Source organism: Poecilia formosa, unplaced genomic scaffold (genome assembly GCF_000485575.1).
Source record: "Poecilia formosa unplaced genomic scaffold, Poecilia_formosa-5.1.2 Scaffold134, whole genome shotgun sequence".
In the NCBI taxonomy this organism is placed as follows: domain Eukaryota; kingdom Metazoa; phylum Chordata; class Actinopteri; order Cyprinodontiformes; family Poeciliidae; genus Poecilia; species Poecilia formosa.
In genome coordinates, this window is record NW_006800073.1 from 1,626,245 (window position 1) to 1,650,979 (window position 24,735).

General features: G+C 38.5%; 1 protein-coding gene across 2 annotated transcripts; it reads right to left on the bottom strand.

The window, feature by feature from the left end:
• Positions 1-786: 786 nt before the first annotated feature.
• Positions 787-21,514, bottom strand: map3k3 (mitogen-activated protein kinase kinase kinase 3). Of its 2 annotated transcripts, none has more exons than XM_016676391.1 (17): positions 20,380-21,514; positions 15,500-15,580; positions 14,850-14,971; positions 12,889-12,929; positions 12,378-12,477; positions 10,941-11,054; positions 10,653-10,773; positions 8,555-8,688; positions 7,307-7,380; positions 7,082-7,149; positions 5,701-5,796; positions 5,442-5,603; positions 3,923-4,071; positions 3,199-3,330; positions 2,362-2,491; positions 2,111-2,288; positions 787-1,812 (listed from the first exon to the last, which is right to left on the bottom strand). In XM_016676391.1, exons 2-17 carry the CDS (start codon positions 15,501-15,503, stop codon positions 1,584-1,586), a joined length of 1,854 nt encoding a protein of 617 aa, XP_016531877.1. In that variant the 5' UTR covers positions 15,504-15,580; positions 20,380-21,514; the 3' UTR covers positions 787-1,583. The 2 variants fall into 2 exon arrangements, with proteins under 2 accessions (XP_016531877.1, XP_007562264.1); XM_007562202.2 differs by having other exon boundaries at positions 20,375-21,514.
• Between the last annotated feature and the right edge of the window lie 3,221 nt (positions 21,515-24,735).

Sequence of the window (24,735 nt, forward strand, 5' to 3'; positions counted from 1 at the left end):
TATTTTTGTTTTTTATGCTTTATTTTGGCACAGATGGTAAATACTGGAGAGATTATAAATAAAAATGGCTTTTTGTGAAATATGCTGTAAAACTGAACATATTTAATCTATTTTTAAAATATTAAAAGTCTGATGCAGTCGGATAAAGAGAATCTTAAAAGTTTTGAAATGTTTTTTTAAACAGGGTCTTATTTATAGTGAATACTAAGATGGCGGCGTGATGACATCACCCGTAACTATGGGAACAAAAAATCTGATACATTGCAAAATATCAAATTTAACGCTGGACCAAACTAAAAAAAACAAATGTGGTAAGGTTAAAATAAATTAATTTGGAGTTAATAAGATCAAACTGATGGTTGGTGTGAACTATGACAGCGACTGTAAATAGAAAAAAAGTTTTTTTAATTCACGTCAAAAATTTCAGAAATTTTCTGAGTTTAAAAACTCCAAAATTTGCTATAAAAAAAACTCAGAAATTTTGAGATTTATTGCAGAAATTTTCTAGAAAAAGAAACTCCCTAAAATGTAAGATTTTTCTAGAAAATTTCTGAAATTGATCTAAACATTTCAGAATTTTTTCTAGCAAATTTTTGACTTTTCGAACTCAAATTTCAGATTTTTTTCTGTTAAATTTCTGATTTTTATTCATTACTCCTGTTTTTTTTTTATCTGCCTTTGAACTTATGAGGGATGAAAAGTAAAACTAAATCAGGAAGAGCTCAAACATTTGTAAAAGTGTGCAAACTTTGTTTTTTCACCTTTATTAATTTTTCTAAAATTTGCGTTAAAATTGGTGTTTTAGTTGAATTATACGGGACATGCTTCACATTACAGGTTGAAACATTTGCATAATAAAAACCACAGCATTAACAGATGTAGTGAGCTCCATTGTGGATTTGTTACATTTCAAATTAAGTGCTTTTCTAAAATAAATACCTTTTTATTATTATTATTTTTAAGACTCAATTTTAAGCCGTCATTTTTTGGAATTACCCTTTTAGGTCAAAAACTAAAGAATACTTTTAACAATAAATATTTGATTGAAATTGATGTTGTTACTTTTAGAAAAGTGCAGCTTTAAGTGATGCCATCAACAATTTGAGGGTTTATAAAGGGTTTAGGACTACAGAAAGCTAATAATAATAATAATTCATAGAATTAATAACTGGTCCCACTAGCTTTGGTGCATGACACCTTATTCAGGACATCAACAAAAAGAGCTTCCTGGATTTAACACCTTGGTGTGTTTTGATCTGAAGAGGCTGAAAACAGGAAAGTAGCTTAAAGAATCGTCTGAATGTTTCTGTTTTTTGTAGAAAACCTCTTTGGCACAGTTAAAGTCCATGCATTTTTTAACTCGTATGTAAACATGAACCGTGACTTGATAATGCTTCCTCTGAAGTGAGTTTTGTGTTGGGTTAAGCAGCCTGGTGGGTAAATATTTGGTGCCCCCTTGTGGAAGCTCCTGGAACAGCAGCGCTGGAACCGAGAGCACAGATTTTCAGGTTCAGGAGTTCCTCCGTGTGAAGACTGGGTCTCCTTTTGAGGCATATGGTGCTGTGACGCTCAGTCAGTCTTACTCAGCACTGGATCTGGGAGAACGGATGCCTCAGCAGCTCCTCGGCGCTCGGCCGGTGTTTGGCCTCCACGAAGATGCAACGGATGAAGTCCCGGGCCTGGTCCGAGGCGCGCGGCGGGAGCAGCGGGTTGGTTGGCTGCGTGGCGATCTTAAATATCGCCGCCATGGCTTCAAACTCGGCCCACGGCGGCTTTTCTGTGAGCATCTCAACCACAGTGCAGCCGAGGCTCCTGCAGGGGAAACATTTTTACGGCTCAACAAGCTGCAACAAGGATCGCATGTTTCATCTGAATGCCACAGAAACATAACGACGTTATGAAGGAATGCTGATGGGCCTCTGGGGAGAATACCGAATCTGTAATGACCTGTTGGCTGGAAATCAGCGGCTCAAAATGCAGAACAGCAAACTGTTCATATTTAACAGCTGCATACTGTGTTCGTTGCACCATTTCAGAAACTTAGCTGGGACGTTTTTACAGTGTGATGATGTCACTCTGCTGTGGAGAGAAACCAAACTGAGCGTCTCACCAGACGTCGGCTTTCCTGCCGTATCCCTCGCCGCTGATCACCTCGGGGCTCATCCAGTAGGGGGTGCCGGTCACAGAGCGCATGCCGGTTCCAGACATGCAGATTGTCTGCAGCCTCTTGCTGGCTCCGAAGTCTCCCAGCTTCACGTTTCCCGCCGAGTCCCGCAGGATGTTGGCTCCTGGCAGCGACAGTTCATCAAATCAGACCCATTTCTGACTGATGTGAGACTGAAATCTGTGTTTTCAAACTACCTTTGATGTCTCTGTGCACGATCATGTTACTGTGCAGGTAGGACATGCCCTCCAGAATCTGTCTGGTGTATTTGCGGGTAACATTTTCTGTGAGGGCCCCATAAGCCTTCAGCTGATCTTTGACTGAACCCTAAAGGAGAAGAAAACATTGTTTAAAGACGACAACGTCTATTAACTCACTGGACTTGGACACAAAATCACTGATCAGTTAGAACAATTTCTCATAGTGCAGAAGAAATGTCTTCATGTTTGTTCCACTTGGAGGTTTTTGGCATTTTGTCACATTTCAACCACATTTTGACACTTTACTGTGATTATTACAAACTTTTGAAAACCAGTTTCCTCTTTAATATTAATAAGCAGCAGTTATTAGCCACAACTAACCAAAAAGCTACATTCACTAAACACTAATCTGCTAAAAAAGAATCTTAGCTTTGTGAGAGCTAAACTGCTAAACACAAAGAATTTAGCACAAGCTAATGTTAAATTTATAAAAGCATGAAAACATGAGCAAAAGCTAACACTAAGCCGAGACAGATGTTAATAAATTATAAAAGCTAACATTAAACCGCTAAGACGTTTAATACTGCAGAAGCTAATGCTAAACCTCACGTAAATAAGCATCAGACGTTGATGTTAAACTGCAAACCAACCGTTGCTTTCATTCAAAGTGCAAGTTGTGAATTCTGAATCGTTGTTGCACTTTGGTTTGCAGATTTTTATTACGATGTGACTTAACACTGACAGTTTAACACTGACAGTTTAACACTGACAGTTTAATTTTAAGCTGCAGTGGTTGATCTGACCCCAGCTGATGTATTTGCCCCCAGGACTCACTCCGGGCATGTACTCCATGAAGATGGTGAGAGTTTTCTCGTTGTGGTCCCTCAGGCAGCCGTAGTACTGGACGATGCGCTCGTGATGCAGATTTTTCAGAAGCTGGATTTCACACTCTAACGCACTAACCTCCTGCAGGAAACACACACACAAAGACAGACAGAAATCCCATATTACAGATTAGAAAGACACTTTCAATTTAAGAATAAAAGCTCATTGGACAGACCCAACGACCTGCAATGGAAGAAGGAAGCTAAAATATTTCTGAGCCCAACCAAAGGCTTCGACGGCAGAGTTTTCCTGTGTTTACCTCTGAGAATGAGGCCACAGCAGAGACAGAGGACAGAAGGGGAAGTCAGAGACACAGAGTAATCCCAAACTCCCAGCACAAAGCCCAGTTTGGAGTAACGACAGATTCGGATCTGCAGAGGGCCGGGCGGAGGGGGGGGGGAGCTGTGAAAGGGTCACTGGAGGTCAAGGCAGTCCTGACCCTCGGCTGCTGCAATACTCAGCACCTCGAGGATTCAGGAAGTGACAGTGCATGTTTTCTCTTCGGCAAACAGGAAAAGACATTAAAATAAGGAAGAGGGGGGAGATAACCTCCACCACGGATTCCGCTCGTTCAGTTTCTGCTGGGCTATTCTTAATTAGGAGATAAAATAAAGTCACGGCCTTGAGCTTAAACTGACAGTTCAGTCTCCTGACACTTCAGCGGTTGTCTCACCTTGCTGGTTTCAGGACTGTCAGGGTCAAACTGGACTTGCTTGGCGGCCAGTTCTCTCCCAGTGTCCACATCGTAGCAGAGGTAGACCTGACCAAACGCACCCTGGCCCAAAAGCTTCCCGCGGCGCCACGTCACCGGGGCGCTGGGCGCTGAGAGGAAACAAACAAACATTCATTCTGCCGTCAACACAGATTCTTCACTTACGACGCATTTCTCCCCCTTTCAAGGTGATCTACTGCGCTTTGTTGGATGGGTCTCTGTGAGGGGTGTTCAAAGTGTGGCGCAGGGGCCATTTGTGGTGCTTGGACAGAGTTTTTGTGGCCCCCAAAAAAGCAGTTAAAGATGATACAAACTTAGCCCATTCAGCACAGGAGACTTTACAATGGGAAATGTTAAGCATGATGATGTATTATTTGCCACACTTTGTCTACTTAATTTATTAAATTTGACTAAATATATTAAGTGTTTTGAAAGAAAGTGACCACAAATGTGCACAATTTGTAGTTTTGTATCTAAGATCAATCAAGTTTATCTGTATAGCTCATTTCAGCAGCAAACTCATCATACAACTGAGAAAACCAGTAACAAAAACCAGTCACAATGCGATAACGTTACATTTTGATCAGTGTTGGGAATATTATTCCTTTCCCACAAAAAAAATCTAAAAAATTAAAAATTGGGCAACTTTAATTGGTTTATTCGAGTTTTGTTTTCATTTTCTTGGCCTGAAGTTTGGACACCAATGGTCCATGGCAGGGTGTCCAAAGTCGGCCCTGGAGGCCCGGCATCCTGCATGTTTTAGTTCTCTTCCTGGTGGTAGTAACAACCTTTTCAGCTCGTCAATGTTCCTCTTAGGCCTTCTAACGAGCCATCATTGGATCCAGGTGCGTTAAACCAGGGAGAGAACCAAAACATGCAGGATGCCGGGCCTCCAGGACCGACTTTGGACACCCCTGGTCTATGGGATGATCAAAACATGTTCATTAGACTTTTCTGCCCATCTTGACCTCCTTTCAGAATGAGATTTGGTTCACAATACATTATTGTTTAAACGATTAATCGGATTAATTGTGATTAATTGATTATTCAAATAATCACCAACTAATCTAGCAACTGATTAATCAATAACTGGACTATACAAACTCAAAAAAGGGCCTTTGCTGAGAAAACAACATATTCAGGACAGCAACTAAGCAAAAACCACCATATGTTTATAAACATATATGTATATAATGCATTTAGGATAAAAACACCTTTTATGTTGTAACCAAATGTACAAAAGGAAAGTCATATTATTCTATGTTTATGTTCTTACTTATAGTTTGTTTATCCTCATTTTGGTGGATTTCTAATATTGTATTAAAAAAAGCTTAAACAGTTAAATAAAAATTTATAGAATGTGCCAATTCTTTTTATCCGATTAATCGTCACAATCAAATGAGGTTGATTACATCATCATCATTCTGTCGGTAAAAGTAAGAGTAGACTCCAAACCGGAGGACATTTCATCGGTACTCACACTTGTGGGCGACAGAGCGATCGTGCGGACGCAGCCGGCCTTGCGTGTCGATCTGCTGCCAGCTGCCCAGACTCTCCTCGCTGCCGTTCAGCGATCGCCTCGAGGGAACCAAAGTAAACAGGTTTCCCTGGGGTCGGCGGATGCGCGGAAACGTTCGACGACCTGGAGGAAGCGACAGAAGACAGTCGATAATGTTAAAATGAAGAGAGAAACGTCGTATCCAGTCGCTGATAAATGAGACTGGCGATATTTGTCATACCTTCACTGTGGTCTTTGCAATGCAGGGAGACATGATACCTACGAGGGTAGGTGCCTCCCTTCCCTGCTACCCTGTCATACATGTGATTCTCCCGGTCTGAAACCAGACAAAAATTCAAAGATCATCTAACCACTTTCAAAAATCCATCCATCTTCTGTACCCCCTTGTCCCTTAGTGGGGTCGGGAGGTGCTGGTGCCTCTCCAGCAAAGGTTCCAGGCGAGAGGCGGGGTCACCTGGACAGGTCGCCAGTCTGTCGCAGGGCAACACGGAGACAGACAAACAACCATGCATGCACACACTCACACCTAGGGAGAATGCAGAGAGACCAATTAACCTGACAGTCGTGTTTTTGGACTGTGGGAGGAAACCGGAGAAAACCCACCATGCACAGGGAGAGAACATGCAAACTCCATGCAGAAAGACCGGGGCTGGGAATCGAACCCAGAACCTTCTTGCTGCAAGGCAACAGCTCTACCAACTGCACCTCTGTGCAGCCCCACTTTCAAAAATAAAAGCGTAAAATCTCTGTTTATGTTAGCATTGGCCTCACTGCAAAAACACAAAATCTTACCAAGTAGTTTTGGCCCAGTTTCTAGTATAAATATCTTAGTACACTTAAAATAAGACAAAACTAACTACCAAAATGGGGAAATGTTATAAGTGAAGTAACCTGCCAATGGAACAAGAACTGGGTTGCTAGGTAACGGGCTGGACTTGGCTGGACTTGACTAGGGTTGCTAGGTAACGGCACCAGTGGAACCAGCACTTTTTAATCAATATTAAGGAAGTATTGGTTTAAAACAAGCTCTTATTTCTTGCTGAACAGTTACATGCAAGTTTTTTTGTTTTTTTTAAGTGCACCAAGATATTTGCACTGGAATCAAGACAAAAATACTCGTTGAGATTTTGTGTTTTTGCAGTGCTCCTTCTGATCTCTGTTAAAATCAGAGCTGGGTCGCAACTAGCTGCAATTATCTGAGCGGCAACATTTTGAAGAAAACTTCCTTAAGGGGTATTTTAACTACACTGTTATTGTCAAATTTTACCTCAGTAATTTTATTATGAAGTAATGTTAAATTTAGTGTTTAATGATGGATTTGAATTGTTAATTTTCCCAAGATGAAATAATAGGACAACTTACAACTTCAATGAGTTACAAAACTTGAATTTAACGCACAAATGTTATAAATTATAGAGATGCAAATATAACTATAGTTTTGATCTTTATAAACACCAACATTTCCTCATAACTTCATATTTTGGTCCATCTGATGATGTAATTTTGCTTTTACTTGAGTAAAAATATGCTGAAGTAGTGCTACTTTAGTTGAGTGTAATTTTTTGTGCACTCTTGCAGAAAACCTCCATGATTTCTCTCACCTGACACTTCTTGCCGGTTATCTGGGTAACTCTTGGCTCTGTGCATCCGTGACTTCCTCAGCGAAGGGCTGCAGAAGAATGAAAGGTTTTGTAAAATAAACGTTGTTAAGACTATAATCATAATAAAATCAGCCAATATCCGTGGAAATGTAGCAGAAAAAGGAATAAAATTAGACGGAGCATGGTTGAGGTAACATTTGATTTAATAGGCGGTTTGTTTGTTACCTTTCTGAGTTGCTGTCCAGGGACTGGCAGCTGCCAGAAACTGAATTTTCTGCGCTGCTCCAAGGATCCAGCACCTGTTCAGACCCCAACAAAAACCCATATGAACAGAGACTGAGAGTTTTTACTGTTCTACAAAATATACCTGGTGCCGTCTCACTTTGTAACTTCACTATTAGAGCTGACGATTAATCAATTAGAAATAAATTGGCTTTTTCTATAGATTTTTCATTTAACTACTCAAGTTGTTTTTATACAATATTAGAAATGCATTAAATGATGCAAACAAACAAACAAATTTCTTTTTTAAACAAGAAACTAAACATTTTATTTAGTATTTCTTCAGTCAGTTTGAAACTAAACCATCTGAGGAGTTTTGGCCAAAACATATTTACAAATAAATATGTTTTTATCTTTAATGCAATATGTACATATGTGCTGTTCAGTTTTGGTTTGATTACTGAGGTCTGTAATCAATAAGCTATTAAAACCACCTCAATCATTTTTATTTGCACAATTTATTGGTTTTTCTTTTCTCTTTCTACCAAAAACTGGGTAACAAAGGTTTCCAGTCTAAATTTGTTTTTAAAGGATAATTTTGTTTACAGAGACTTCATAATACATTTAGTCATTTCTGTTATTTTTTATTATTTATTTTGGATATTTAAAGTGTTTTCCAGTTCCAGTGTTAACTGTTCATTAGAATTTTAAGTTCATCGATATTTAAAAACGTGTTCTTGAGTTATTATTATGCAGTATTTTACTTTAAAATGGTCTCAAACAACAATATTATCGTTTACCACAATAACTTCTGGAACAATTTATCATTCACCAGAATTTGTTATCGTGACAGTCCTACTGATTACTGCTCTAAATACGTTATTTTTGCAGCAAACCAGCTTTTTTTTTTTTTTTAAAGTGCATAGTTCAGTTAACAATTAATAAATTAACTGTTTCAGCCCTAGAAAGTTTAAATAAATACAATTATTACTACATTCTGGACGGACAGGCTTTGAATTGCACACTGCTGATGCAACAGAAAGGCAGAACGGCCCTCCTGTTTCCTCTTAGGCAAGTTTATTCTTGCGAAGTAATGCAATTTAGAAACAAAAAGTTATTTTCCTCACATTACCACGTCCAGCTCTAATGAGAAAACCCATTTAAGGCTGTTTATGTTAGCAGAGTGGAGTGGAGCATGTGGATCCCATCTCTGCGTGCGTTTCCTCCTTAAACACGGAGGAGATGACTCACGCATTGGTCGCTGGTTTCTGGGATGAACTCGCCCTCGCTGTTGATGCTGGTGTAGGAACCCTGGCGGGCGATCCGCTGCTGCCGCTCAGGCACATATCCAGGAGGCGGAGAACTTCGACCCGTGTTCTGAGAACCTTTAAATACACACACACAAAAAAACGACACGCAACATTTAGTAATATGTTAAACACAAACTGGATTGTCATCTCTGTTTCGCCTCGTATTTATAGCCCAGAGCTACAGGAAGTCACTGTTTACCAGTAAGGAGTATAAATATAAAAACGGTGAGAGCTCATCTATTATTCCCCAACTTATTTAATTTATTTGCACATTTTTCTGATAAGTATGTGACCATTTTCCAGCTGTATGAAGACAACATCCATACCCATTAAATGAGCAACGAGAAGTCAGGCGAAAATTAGACGTACTGAACGAGATCAACATGAAGATGGAGCAAATATTTCAAAATGCACTCAGGTTGCACATCTGGATTACTTAACAAGTCCTAAAACGATAACTTTTAGATCTTTTAATATTTTCAAATGTTTTATAAAAAAAAAGTTTAAGTGGTTAAAAGATAAATCTGTAGAAAGTGTCAATTATTTAATATAATTAATCATCAAAATAATCCCTTACTAAACTAATCAATTCTTCTTTTAGACCCTGTTCCTTTGCAGCATACTGTTAATTCTTATGATTTCTTGTTTCTTTACCTCACAATAACCAACAGGTACAAGAAAATTTGGGAAGACGAGTTAGAAAAAAACCAGCTAAAGAAGAACTTTTAAAAAACCCGGAGAACTAATGAAGGCCAGCTCAAAAGTTTACAAGCAGGTCTGATTTCTGAGAAGAAAAACTACAAACAGAGCCAGTTTAATCCATGTAAACAAGCGATTCTTTTAAAATGCTACAAATTAAGTTTTCTCCTCTGAAGTTCAAAGCCCACAGCAAACATGCAGCAGATTAGCCTGCATACCCGAAACTTCAAGCTTTCATAGCTGCTGCTGCTATAAAGTCAAGCTGTAAAGCCCTTCTGCTCCTCAGGATAAAGAGAAACCGCCAAAACCAGACCACTTGCCAACAAAGTAATAGCACTCTCCAATTTTATTGGCTGCAATCCAGCAGGCAGCGTCAAGTGATGGTGAAAAGGAAAAGGAAGAGGATGCAACGCGAGAAAGGGAAGCAGAAAAAAAAGAAGACTGTACAGAAGAAACGAAAGCACCCAGCTGCCTGTCTGCAAATATAGGCCCCTCTAGCATGTCATTGTTTACATCTGGAAGTGTCGTGCATGTGCTGGAGGGCAAAAACCCGATTCCGTTACTGAACATGTAAAAGAATCGCCTGCTCTGCTGACGTTATGAAACCTGGAGATGTAGGTGTCATTTTAGCGCGAAGCACCACAGAAAAACAGATGAACAACAACTCAAACCCACTTTTTTTCTTGCTCTCTCTGTCGGCTAATCTGCACGCAGACTAGTTGCTATAGCAACTGATAACGACGCCACCATGCATCAGATTTAAACACCAAAAAACACGGAAATATTTCACACACACAGAACAGAACATTCAGTCCGTTACAGTTTTATGTTTTCAGGCTTGATGTTTATTTTGTGATTATTAATAAGTGATCAGTGTGGCAGATTTGCAACCACTGCTATTGGCTAATCTAAGACTGCGATGGTAGATTAGCTAATTGAAGCACTTGCTATACTGATGACCTGTAGAGTTGGTGTGTGGGTCGCCTTTTCTTTATTTTGGAACTGAACCGAAACATATTGAATTCTGCAGCACATCTACGTGTTACGGTTGTCATAGTCAAGCTAGCATAACCAACCGCTAAATTTTTTTTCTTAATTAAAACTTTTTCCTGACCTTTTATCTAGTTGTAGTCGTGTTGATAATTAGTAGCAAAGCACTGCGTCCCTTTTTCTTTTAGATATTACATGTACGTTGAAGATTTTGTGCGATAAACTGATAACTTAACAGCTAAAACCAATGCTAGTCATTGTTAGCGGGCAGCTTTTTGTTCTCCAGTAGGCAGATGGGGGGCGCTGCAAGGGATCTACAGTACAAGAAAGGCTGATTGTGACCTGTTTACCTGTTGACAGGTGGCGCCCTCTGGGCTCAGAGGGCTGGTACGCCGTACTGACGTCTCCAGTGGAGTGGGAGGCCTTGATCCTCACCTGCTTACACGGTCCATGATGAGAGTTGGAGGAGGCCTGCAGTTACGAGGAGGAGAGACGAAATGTTTTAACCAACGTTCTTAAAACGCCATGGAACTTTTGGTTCATGCGTCAAAGCCTGTCGGTGTTGCATAGAAATAATCAGGAAGCTTTGTTTTTCACAATGTGGGATTAAGAAAAGGACGTTGTGCAACAAGTCTTACGTTGCTGCGCTCTTGAGAAAGAAGCATTATCCTGATGCTCTTCATGCTGGAGCTTCGGTCAAGCAGGTCGATCGCCTTGTCCAGGTCATCCTGACCCCGCAGAGGAATGGACATCTGCTTGGAGACCATCAAGAAAACAAGCAGACAAAGCAGGAGCAGTGGTTTTAAAATGCTTCAAATTGAAGTTAACCAATTAAGTCAGACTAAAAATACATGTATTCATGTAAAAATAGATGGAGATAAATATATCTGAGCTCATTTCAAGCCACTGGAATCTTAAAATAAAGTAAAAAGTTCACATTTTAAACAGCATTGAACATATTTCATTCCATAGGAAGCTAACTTATACTGTAAATAATTGTTCCATGTACTCTGACCATCGTTTCTTTTTCACTCCTCTCTTTTTATTTTATTAGTCTTCTTTCCTTTTCTTCCTGTCCTTCATTCCTCATTCTATGTAATTTTTGTCTATAATCTAAAAAACGTTTTACCTCTATTAATTGCTCTATTGTACATCTAAATTCACCTGCCTCTTCCAGACAATGTATTGATTTGATCATTATCATCACAATTATTAGTCAATTGTCATTTAAATTATTTTATCCACCAATGTTCACATGTTCGCTCATTAGAATTTAAAATCAGAATTTTGAGATTAAAGTCAAAATTCTGAAAGAAAAAAAAAAGAATTTTTTTCCAGTGGCCCTAATCCTTTTCCGTACACATCACTTATTTTCTTCTTCATTAGCTATGCATCTTTTACTGTGATGTATAATAAATAAGTAATTTAAAACCGTGCAGAAAAAAAACAGGTTTAATTCTTTTAAAGCCTGACCATTAAATAAACTGTCTTAATAAAGTACGCAGGACTTCCTTTTACGAGTCTTTTCTTAGCCAACACTAAACCGGAAGTATTTTGAACAAACCTCCAGAAAACTGAAAAACAGCTGAAACACTGAGTTCCTTTAAATCAAGGCTAAAACCCACCAGGTTTGAGCTGCCAATTGATCAACATGTTGATCAACATATTGGATGCATTTTCTCGATCATTTTAACAAAACATAATGTTTATTGATTGATAATCGATAACTGTGATGTTTTAATGATGTGACGCATTTCGAACTTGCTTGTTTCCGAAACGTCCCAAACAAATAAACTTAACTTGAAGATATTCATCTGTGTTTGACCAAATTTTATAGTCTTTTACCAATATTACGCAAAGTATTATCCTTAATATTGATCCTTTTTTAACACAAAAATGTATGTGTGTAACTGGAATATAATTAACATGATCCCAGAGAACATTCATATGTTGCACAATACTAAAAATAAACTGAATGATCTGAAATCACTTGAGTTTTGTGTTGTGTCATCAGTGAAACCTTTAAAAAAGTCTAAATGTTTGTGTTATTGCTGTGTGAAAAATGCTAAACTTGCCTCATTGTTCATATAATGGAGCTCCAGCTGCTGGCCGAAGATGCTCTTCACCTTTTCCTGAATCTCCTCAAACTGCACTGGCCTCCCAAACACCAAGATCCTGCACAGAAAAAGCAAGAAATCACACAGACAGGAAGACTGGAACAGATTTATGCCAGCTGGTAGGAAAACAGCGCTTGACTTACATGCACATGTGCAAAGAAAATACCTTCTTTTTTTTCAGTGTGTGCAGATTCTTCTAAGTACACCTTAAATATTTGTGGCTTGTGTTGGCAGCCACAGGCTAACCACAGTACTTTCCCTTCCACTCTCCAGCTCACATACCTTTCAGATTAAAGTGCTGGAGCGCTCCGTCTCATGAACTGGAACATGTGACAAGAGCAGCATGCCGACGGGAACGTGTTTACGTTCAGGCTCTCCCTCTCGCCAACGTATAGAAATATATTCCACTTTCTCGACATGTGCAGAGCTGCTAATGCATAGCTGCAAACAGAAAGCAACGTAAACTCACCTTTTCTCTCCCGAGTATTCAAACTTTATCCTGACATCATCCTAAAAGATAAAAACAGAACAGTAAGGTCAAGGAGTTCTTTTCTTTCCTCCAGCATTTACAAGAACCCACTTCCACTCTTTCCACTAATTACTAAGGTTATTTGGGATGACAGACATTTATCTTACCGGGGAAAACACAAATGTTGTGTTTACATTTCAGGGATATATTAATTAGCCTTTCTGAAGCAGGAGCTTGGAGATGTTATTGGTTAATCTAAATAGAAAGCAGGAGTCTGTGTCTGCTTAGGTTAACTTGGACTGGAAGCAGACAGATCCAAAGGTAACAAACTACAACCGACAGCCTCTACGAAGCTGAACTCATTCATTACAGACATTAAAATGCAAAGTTGCACGAGTCTAAATGTTTTTAGCATAAGCATTTCTTTTTTTTAGTACAAATTGTGTTTTGTTTGTGAAAGCACATGAAAATAAACTTCTCCACAGAAGAAGTATTTCTTCTGTGGAAGAAATACTTCTTCCACAGAGTTTCAAGCTAGAAACTCACACCTGTGTAAATAAATACGTATCAAAGCACCTTTTCAGTGAGATATCTACAATTTTAAACAGTTAATAAAAATACTGTGCTTTAAAAGTTAAGCAGCTTCATAACGACCAGCCGCTTTGACGTGTCTCTGTCAAGTTTCCATGATCTCAATGATCAATAACATCTGCATAAATGAGCAACCGAACTCAGCTTTCCAAAACAAAAGATGCATTGTTAATTTAAAAAAATTTTCACATGGGGTTGGATTGAACTGATCATTTCACCGAATAAATTAAATCATCACTTGAAAGCTGCATTTTCTACGTTTGACAGAAATCCAAACTTGTTGGGCTGAAGGAGAAAGTACAGGGTGGCCCACAAAAAAGTAGCCCACTTCCTGCCAGGAAGTCCACTGAGATCGCCAGACTTAACAACTCATGACTTTTATCTGTGGGGCAACTTGAAGGGAAAAGTGTACGCTAATAACCCGAGAACTTTACAGCAGTTGAAAGAGAATATTCGTAATGCAATTCAGAGCATTGGTTCCCCAGAGTTGCGTCGCGTATATGACAATATGTTGAGGTGCGCCCAAAACTGCATTGATGCACAAGGGGATCATTTGCAGTACTTTCTGTAAAGAGTGAGTAAAGATTTTGGCATTTCAAGTTTTTCTTTCTTTACAGAAGGCCGACAGTAATACTATAGTAACACGGGCTACTTTTTCGTGGGCCACCCTGTACTTTGTCACAAACATTCTGTTGTTAAAGGGGAACTATTATGCAATATCCACATTTTGAACCATTTTATACTTTATTTTGCGTCTCTATTGTTTCAAAGAAAAAAGCCCAAGCACTTAAAAAAAAAAGTTTTTCACAATTAATTAATGTTTTTTGGCGTCTGGGAAATGAGCCGTTTCAAAAACCTGCCGGTCGTTAAGTCACTGCACCGTTACCTAGCAACCCCAGCATGTTACCTAGCAACCCCAACACAGTTGGGGCAGTTTACCGCTGTATGAGTTGTACAATGGCTGCTGGAAAAGTTAAGTGTTTTGTTGACTTATCCAGAAACTACTTGCTGAATTCATGTTGGTTGTAAAGGAGGCTCCACTTCTACTTTTCAAACCTGTATGGTTGTATATTTGAGCATTTGTTTGCAGCCATTTTCATGAGCGAACGTAAACATTGAGTTGGGGGCGTGGCCAGCAGTAGCTAATGTGGATTCAAAGTGACAGGAACTGAACTGATCAGACTAAAATTTCATGACTGAAGACTGATTTTGTGTTTTGTATAGACCATGGATTCATCCAAATCTGTTCAAGGAAGCATAATAGGTCACTTTAAAGCCTTTCACTTTGAGGATGAGTTAAATGAGTGTTTGAATCCTAACCTTCTCAAAAGTTGGAAATGTTTTTAATCATCATCTGAATGGTGCCGCACCTGTCTGTTGGCCTGTGTTGATGTCTTCGGCTTGCCGCTGTCGTAGGAAAACACCGGCTGTCGTCGCGTCATCTGGAGGGCAACCAGGTCCTTCATTATAGAGTGGAGAGCCTGCCTCTCATCTGATGACAGCCCAACGAAATACATAAACAGAAATCAGAGCACATGCATGACACAGGGTTCATCCACTTTACGCACAGTAAAATTCAAGCACTTTTCAAGGATTTCAAGAAACACTAGAAAAGATGGATGTGCATTTTCTCAAGTCACTCAGCCCTAAAAGGTGAAATGGACATCTTGCCAGCTTTCTTAACCCATAATCCCGTCTAAACCGTGTTTGACTGGGTTTTCTGAGAGACAGGGAAGAACTGTGCTGTTTCTGATATGCATTTTTCCCATGTTTGATCTCAGAAGAAACTCGGCCTTGGCTGTGCTAACTCACGAAGAGAAAATATTCCTCTTGTGTAGCTTGGAAAGACATCATACAGCCCCAGGGCAGCTGAGGGAACCGGACCCAGAACCCAATCCTTCACCTGAGAGTCTGGAGGTGCTGATTGCTCAAACCGGGCCGATGCTTTCTGCTGAAACTGTTTTTATTTTGTGCTGTGTCAAAACTGTGCACTGAAATGCCTGTTTAACATCAGACTCACTCATTGCGGTAGGGTTGTGCAGGCGGGGTCCACAAACCAGGGTTCAGATTGATGCCTCTGATGTGCCAGACCACCCACAGCCTGCAGGGGGAAATGCTGCAGTTAGTTAGGTTAATATCTCCAGATGAGTCAGGCAGGACATAACAGCATGAGAAAAAGAAGTTAAAAAAGTTAAAAGTGTGCCAATAATTCCTATGCCACTACTTTATTTACGACAACCAAAGAGATAATGAGGCCTTGAAAATGACAAAAAGGCTTTGGATTTTACAGGGAAGAAACCCAAGACTCCAGAAACCAAAGCAAAACATTTTTGACTGAATGAAAGTCAGAGTGAATGAAAATGTGTCCAGCAAATGCTAAAATATGCCCATGAGAAAGAACGGCAATTGGAAACGGCTGCACTGGCAGCGATCGCTCTGGCTCCGTTCCTATGAGAAGAATTCTTTATGAGCAGTTTTCTGCCATTTTTAAAAATCTAAACCAGGTTTGAGCAGCTCTGGTTGCACGAGCAGCAAAACCATCCCAAAGCCGTGTCATAAATCTACTGCTCAACTTAACAGGGCAATATATCCAGCCCTGTTGACGGCACCAACAGCATCATGTACTGAAATAAAACACGCTCTCTCTTTAAAATCATTAAAATTGACATTTCTGGTGCATATTGGGGTTTAAATTTGTTTAACCTCAGATGTGTAAAAGCATACAGATTCCAAACTGCTGATCATAAGCAGGTGACCATTTCTATAAAACCAGAATGTATGATCTAAAATACAGGTATGTGCTTGTATAATGATAAAAGAAGAAAGTCATCCTGCCTTTTAATGTGTGAACATTACCCGGCCATTTCCTTATTAACCTGAATTTTGCTTGCGTCAAGATGGTTGACTGTCTTTCCACAACACGAACGGCTAAATTTTTCATAAAATATAGATTTTTTTTTATTTTTAAAAAAGGACGTTATAATTGAAAATTTTTGTCAGCTGTGTTAAATACTGACTAAATAAACAGAAAACTATGATTTTCTCATTATTAAACTTAGACAGCCCTCTAAATGCTAATTGGCGTCACGCCTTTTTCTATCATGTTACAATTTTTCTACATTATGCTCAGTTTTTGTGACATCATTATATCGTCACCTTCATAGCAAATCAGACATTTTTGAATGGAAAAGCTGAATCAGCGCCATTAAGGGGATAACTGAAGCTGGTCGAGTGTTTACATGTCGAAACAGAACCGCATAAAGTGCTTTTACATCCCACACAGGACTCCGTTGGACCGTTCTTTACCGTTTATAAATATCTCCGCCATCTTTGTTCCTGCCTCAGCTGCTCCGCTAATACGGACGACTAGCGGCGCCCTCTGCTGGACGGCGGCCAAACTACAACACCGAAAAAATGTCTAAGCGGATGTTATTAGTTAATCGATTGGAACAAATTTTAATCTAATAAACTATTAATAGACAATTAACTGTAAGTCGATTGTTTGTGTCCCAAAGAAAGATATTTCTAAACAGTCTTTCTCCCATGTTTTCCAGTGAGGAGATCTGGAGAACTTCCAAGGAAGGGAAATCTCTGTAAATTCACCCCTACATTGGACAGTGCAGCTCTCAGAGAAATTCCCAAAACCCAGCAGCTCCATCTCAGTTAGCATGTTAAATGTTAAAGTTCATGATACGACTGCTAGAAAAATGAAGTAGATGGCTTGTTTTGAAATGGTTGCCAGGAGAAAGCCTCTTCCCTCTAAAAAGAATGTGGGAGAACAATTCAGGCTTGCAAAGTTGCATCTACATGGGCCAAAACATTTTGGCTACATCAGCCAGATGTAGAGATGCTTGGCTGTGCTACACAGTGCCATGTTTGGATAAAATCAAACATAGCAAATCATCACAAACACCTGGCAACCGCAGTGGTGGAAGGACGACTGTTTGGGCTTGTTTTGTAGCCACAGGAGCTGGGCACTGTGCAATCACTGAACGGATCACAAACTCCTCCGTAAACCAAAGTACTCTCAAGCTAAACGTGAGAACATCTGTCCGACAAAACCGGATCATCAAAAAGACTAAAACAGGCAAACCACAAAACTGAAGTACATAAAGTGAAAATAACCTTGAGTCATTTTGGGGTTTATAATGCAGAAACAAACCCCCAAAAAGGTAGAAAGTAGTTTAACTAAAAATATTGATGACTAGGGATGCAAACAGTTAATCAGCTTACAATTAATTGTCAATTAATTGTTTATTAGATTAAAATTTGTTCCAATTTATAAACTAAGAACATTGTTTGGCCTCCATCCAGAAGAGGGCAACACTGGTCATTCTTAACTGGAGATGTTGATACAGAAGCAAAGATGGCGGAGACATGCCAGAAAAGGAAAAGAGAAAAAGTCCAATCAGAATCCATTCTGGGATGTAAAATGCACTTTATACTGTTTTGTTTTGAAATATACATAAACACTTCACAGAAAGTGAAATTTTCCAGGCTGATAAGTCATTTTTGTTACTTTATAAACTCAGAAAATGTCCAAGTTTATTCTACAAAATAATTTCAATGAATCTCAAAATTTGAGTTTATTTCTCTATTTTTTTTACTTTCCTTCTTTTCCCTTGGAAATTTATGAGTTTTCTGGCAGAAATGTACTGTTTCCCCCTCATCTTTAATAGCTCCAATGCACCATTGTAGTTCATATATTTTATTATTTTCATATTGTATTTTTCTATTCAGCAATCTTTGTGAAAGCTTAATAAGGTGAGAAAAATATATTTTATATATTTCATATTCTGACAGTATTAAACCTTTTGATACAAGAGAAAATTCAGGTTTTTCAGAAAATGGCCATTTATGAATTAATCCTAAATCGATCAGTCAGATTAACTCATTAATCAATAACTTGCAACCATCCTAGCGACAAAGCAACAAATGCTCTGTACCCAAAGTGAGTGGCACCAGCACCTGAGGCACCTTAGTGAAGCCGCGGGTTTCAGGGTAATAATCACCCACAGGAATGCCGGGTATGTCCGACTGCAGCTGGCAGAGCATGACCGCGCTGCTTTAAAGTTTCCGCTGCTCTCATATCTGCCAAAGGAGCGGGCGGCGAAATCTTTTCAACTCTTTCAATTTGGTATTTTATACACTATGAAAGACCGTGAACTTTACGAAGTGTGAGATTCTCACCGTTTTATCCATGTCGGGTAACTTGAGGTAACATAGAGCCATTGTCTCTTTCCTTGGCTGCAGACATCAGTGAGACTACTTCATCTTTAAAGAAAACTCCTTTGTTGTAGTCAAACAAAGCCTAGTCTCTTTGTCAAGAGCTGCCCCTCTCGTCACCCCAGTTTGAACCGATTTTAATGACCCCCCAATGTGGAATGCTGGGAATTCAATTGAGAACAAGGCTGCTTGAGTCAGCTGTGTCTGCTTTATTTTCCTTGTATCGCATTTCCAGGACTAGGAGGATTTACATGGATTTTCCTCTGCCCTCTCTCCTCTGTCTGCTTTTGAGAAATGTTTAGTCTGAGGCTGTTTTTCCCCTCCCCGTCTCAGACCAGAGATGTGTCTGGCCTCATGGCTTCTCAGCGAAACCCCTTGGTCTCCTCAGGTCTCTATCATATTTCAGGTGCACATGTGCTTTGGTTTAGAAGACGAAACGTTTTTAAATATTCCCAGGTCAACCTGGACCAAGTGTTGGCTTTGGCAACATCATTGGCTCCCATTGCTCAATGGCTAATTGAAAACCAAAACAATGTTGATCTATGAAGGGCCCCAGTCGGTAACTTTCTGTGATGGAAGTCCAAGGAACACATCAGAAATTTCATGGATAAAGTTGAGATATTTAAAGGAGCGCTATGTCAGAAAGACATAACACCCACTCAAATGTAAGACTTTTTAAGATCAACAATCAAAGGAATCTAAGACCTATATCACCACAGAAATGCATAACTTCTGTCCAGTCAAGTAGAGATAAATTTAAACTTATAAATGATGGATGCAAAAAAGCTAGCAGGCTAGCTAGCAAGGCTATGTTAGTGGTAGAGGTAGCATCAGCCTTTTTTCAGTAAAACAAAACAAAAAATCCCACAAAAAACCCAAAATAAAACATAAAATATATGAGATTAATGATCCTGATAAGACAAAATGTAAGACCCATGAAAAAAGAATTGGCATTATTTCAAGGCCTTAATTTTAGATACACTAAGCCTTTCAAGCTACAGGATGTAACTTTAACCTTTTTTTTTTTAACAACTGTCCCTATGTCGTTAAAGTTTGGTATGAGAAGGATAATCTGTGAAAAAAGAAATCAAGCTCCTCTGCATTCTCTCCGTGCTAACTAGAAATAACCAATCATGCCAGGAGGTGGGTCTTGGCACTGCAAGGATGCATCAAAAAGATGCAAGGTCTTGGCACTCAGGGACAGGTGTTGCAAGTCATGACAATATGCTATGAGATAGAAAATCTGTGAAAAGATTGATATCCTCTGCCTCCTTCCTGAAAAAATGCCAACCAAAAACAACCTTTCAGAGACAGGAGGGAGGGAAACAACTTACTTTTTTACAGGAAAGCTTTATCTGACAGTGCTAAGACCCACCTCCTGGTTCTGATTGGTTGTTTCTCATAACATACTGACACAATATCATGAGTTTAAAAAAAATATGTACAAATAAATATGTTATAAAAGATACATGCTGCTGGTGGTTCTAAGACTATTTCTAACTTTTAAGACTATTTTACCATTTTGAATTTAAAATGAACTGCAAAAAATATATATTATTTTATGTTTTGTTCTATAAACATGTGTTTTAGTTTACCCAAAAAAGGTGGGAACCTAAATGCACCATATATTTCTTTTGTCAACTAGATCGTGAACGCGTCACAACCTTACCTCACCTGGAGTCTCAGGTAACCCCTCCCGCTCGGAACCGACCCGGTCACCGGTGTCTCGGGGCGGATTTGGAGTAATTTGTCCCGGAGGTGTGGACGTCCATCAGACCAAAACACCCGGGAGAAGGCGTGAGAGAGAAGGCGGCATGGAGGGGCTGGATACCCCCCAAACGAAGGGGGTACGCCTTCTTTCACCGAAGATTAACAACAAAAACACACTAATATTCTCCTTTTTAGAGGTATTTTAAAGACAATTTAAGCTCAAAAGACAATAATCCTATATGGAAAGCCCTACATCTAAGTGCTCCGGCTGAGGCCGCTGCAGCCTCGGATCTTTGGAAAACTTAAACTTCCAAAACATGATCGAAAGAGTCACTTTAACTCCCAATTTTTCAGGCTTTTTTTTAATAACAAAAACTAGCAGATTAGATGTAGCAGTTGCTGTGTAGCATTCATTAAATCCATTTGAGAGCTATCCAAAGGGAAAACCCGGACAGTTTCCGTGATTAAAATAGCCTGCCTTCCTGTTAAATCTGTAGATTTTCCTTTTTTTGTTCAATATATGACTGGCTGCATTCTTTTCGGGGCCTATAGGAAATGCACAAATGAACTAAATTCATCAAGAAACGTTTTTACTTAAACTTAAAGAACAATATAAGAAACAACAACCGTTACTCTGTAACGCGACCTAACTGTATGTTAGCGAATCCAAAGTGGCTTTAATCACTAAAGAAACTTCACTAACTTTAAAAGTAAGAATGTTTAACAAGTCGTAGTTAAATCAGGTGGTGGGATAGTACGAATTTTCCGGGGTTTATGGCGGTAGAGTTAGCTAAACCGCAGCTTTTCCACAACCAAAACAAACCAAAGAAACGCTCTTCAACCGAAAACGTCAAACTTCCTGACAGCACAAAATATCTCCACCGGAACCCGCTACTACTCCTCCAACAAGTCACGGAAGCCGTTTAGCCGAGGTGGTGTCCATTGTTAACCAGAATGCCTGACTCTCGGTCGATCACACGTTTAAAAATGTTTCAGAGTTTCTCCCGGAGAAATTTCTGATTGACAAACTATCCAAATTAGCGCCGTCAAGATGCGGGGACGCGCTGTTACTCGGTAGACTGCTTTTCGCGGGGACGCGCATATTATTGGTGGGGCGGAGACGTTCTGTGACGTGCGTGAGGCGTTCAAGAGTAACGGAAAATTGAGATTTATTGAAAGTTGAAGTTACGTTTTGTGAATATTCATATGAAACCAGACATTTAGACACTAAAAATAAAAATACACATTTGCGTGCGTATTTCAGAGCCAAACCTCACTTTCTTCTATTTTGACACCATTCAAAAGAAATAAAAAAATTAACTGTGGACATGTAAAAGTTTAGTCATTATTCAAAAGTTTGAGACCAAGAGTCCGCAACCTTTACAATAAAGAAGTAATTTATTACAGAAGAGTATCAGGGTTATTTTAAAACATCGACTTTTTTCTCTTAATTCTGAATTTAATCACATATTTCTGACTTTTGACATCAGAAAAGTCAGAATTCTGAGAAAAATGTCAAAATTCTGAAAAAAAATCAAGAATCAAAAAAAAAGCAAAAAAAAATCTGAACTTTTTTAGTCGCCCTCATTATCTTCAGTACATTTTTGTCCTCAGTCCAGCCAAATAAAACTGGTTTAGTGCAGCATAAAATCAATGACCTTTGAAAAAGATATCTAATAGTTTTTCAAAAGTATCTACTGTAGGAAATTTGTTGTCAATTTAAAAAAACAACAGCTATTTTATTGGTTTTATATAGGTTTTAGAATAAAGAAAACATTTTACTATTGATTTAGCTGTTTGTTGTTATTTATATGAATTATTGTAATTTTGGTCTCAACAATACCAAAATCTCCACATAACTGGAAATCATTTGTAAATGATTGTTTTTAATTCCAGTACTTGAGTAGCTTTTTTTTAATTTACCAAATATTTTTTACTTTTACTTGAGTAAAAATATGTTAAAGTACCATTTTTAGATACTTTACTGAGATATTTATTTGTTGTGTTATATCTAATATTGCTAGTTTTTGTTTCAATAAGTTATTCAAGATGAAGAAATTTCCATTGTACATATCTATTTAAATACAAAACTTTCACAATTTTCTTCTAAAAATCCAATAATATACAGGCATAACAAAATATACTAAAATCATTGTTTATCCATACCATTAGTTAAATCTAGGAAAAATCAAAACAAAGATAGCTAAAGGTGATGATCAGATGAAGGATGGTCACTTTTCCACTTTCATAACTTCTTTTTAAGGACAAAATGCTACTAAATTATATGGATAATAGAACTACAATGAAAAGAAAAAACACATTAGAAACCCAGGGTTAAAGAAAAAGTCCAAGATTGAAACCAAGTTTGTTTTTATGCAAAAAACAGATGGGACTGTTTCGGTTATTATTAATAAAATAAGTTTTGCATCCCATAAAACATTTACTTTTGAAGATTGCAAGTGTTTAGAAACATAGGGTCAAAAACAAGAGTAAAGAATAAAGTGTGAATTAAACAAAATAAATATTAACACTACATGCAGCATAAATGTTTTTTTTTTGTTTGCATTTTTCTAAACACAAATACTTTGAAGGTTTTAAATACAAATTAGACTCAAGACAACATGAATTAAATCAACACCAGCATTTATTTATTTTTTTCCAAAAGCATGTAAAAAAAGGAAAACTTGATTGTGTACAGTGGTGGAGAGAAAAGAGAGATGCTTACATTTGAAACACAAGTATTAAAGGAAAACGGGGGAAAAGACTGTAAACAGTCCAAACCTCTTCTTTTTTATTTTTATTTTTTGCTGTAAGGCCGTCTCAACCCTCAGGTCAAGTCTGGAAAACGAAACACCTTCAGAGATGCATACATTATTATCGTCTCGGTGACAACAGCAATATAACAACATGTATGTCCAGCACAAAAAGGAGCAGACTCACAGATTTAACATCATCATCATGTCACACTGCAGTCATTCACCTGAGCCTCTGGGCTCCAGTGTAAATACGTTTAAACCAGTTTACATCAGTTTAAACCAGTTTACACTAGTGTAAACCAGTTTCTGCTTTACTCAACTTAAAGGTGTGCAGTTCACAGATTCTGCTGTTGTACCTTGGCAAACTGCAGAGGATGACAGAAACAGCATTTCTAAAAACAAGTCACTTGATTTTAAAGCGTTGAAATCGTAGGAACTGTAAGAGGAAAAACGTTTGGCTGTGGAAATGTGGATAAAAATGACGGCTGCTGGTTGGGTGCAGGGATCTTATTAAAGCAGCGGTGTCAAACTCATCTTCGTCTTGGGTCAAATCAAGATCACCAGTGTTCTGAAAGGCCCGGCTGTCCCAGAATGCATTGATAAAACCAGTCAAAATATTAATTAATTCTTAAAATTAAACAACATTGAACATCTTTTCAGTCCGTCCAGGGTTTCACATTTGTTTGTTCCAATCAAAGAGTTAATTGGTATTAATTTGTGACGATAAATGTAATTTTTTAAATTTCTATAATCTGACTGATGTCAGATTATTAAGGTTATTAAGATTATTATTGTTAATTATTATTATTATTCAGATTATTATTATTAAGACTGAGGCAGCTGTTTAGTACAAGTAAGAAAGAGAGCGCCACTGAAACCCAAATGTTTTTGTGAAAAATCTTCAATAAACTCGTAATTATGTGTGAAAAAGTTTAGGGATTTGTTCATTTTGAGTGAATTTCCACAATAATTTGCAAGAAACTGGAGGGACTGATTGATGTAATCTGGCAGAAAATAGATAAAGCCAGATTTGAATTAATTGGTAAAATAATGTTTAAGCACACTGTTCTCTTGCCGGATTTGGCCCCCGGGCCTCGAGTTTGACACGTGCTCTAAACAAAAAAAACATAACAAAAAAACATGAACTTCTTATGGGAATCTTGTTAAAACACAATCAGGTCAACTACTTATTCCTAAGGCTTGACTCTCTTTCTCTTTTCCGCACAGCATGCTCAGTTTCACAGTAAACTTTCAGTCACAAAACGAACTTTGTGTCATTCAAGTGTCAGCAATATTCACACATTTTAGGAAATTAGATGTTTAATTGGTGGAATATAAACATGGCGACGTCGATTAACTAGATTCTCTTGGGAGTTTTGAATAAAAAGCACTGCAGACCGAGGCAACATATTGAAAAAGGCTGTTAGGTTCTTAGGCAAATTACTCACAGGGCCCTCTTTCACTGACAAGCTTTCTCCAGCAGAGGGAGCTCTGCAATGGGGTTTGTAAGCATGAAAACTGCAAAAAACGAGCCTTTTGAGAATAGGTCCACTTGCGTAACTGC

What these genes read in the sequence shown, in the direction of transcription:
- map3k3 (XM_016676391.1), bottom strand. An exon ending in TTTCTCAAGAGCGCAGCAAC is followed by an intron (nt 10,774 to 10,940) that starts GTAAGACTTGTT and finishes TCGTAACTGCAG; the next exon opens with GCCTCCTCCAACTCTCATCA. An exon ending in GGCAGGAAAGCCGACGTCTG is followed by an intron (nt 1,813 to 2,110) that starts GTGAGACGCTCA and finishes TTTCCCCTGCAG; the next exon opens with GAGCCTCGGCTGCACTGTGG.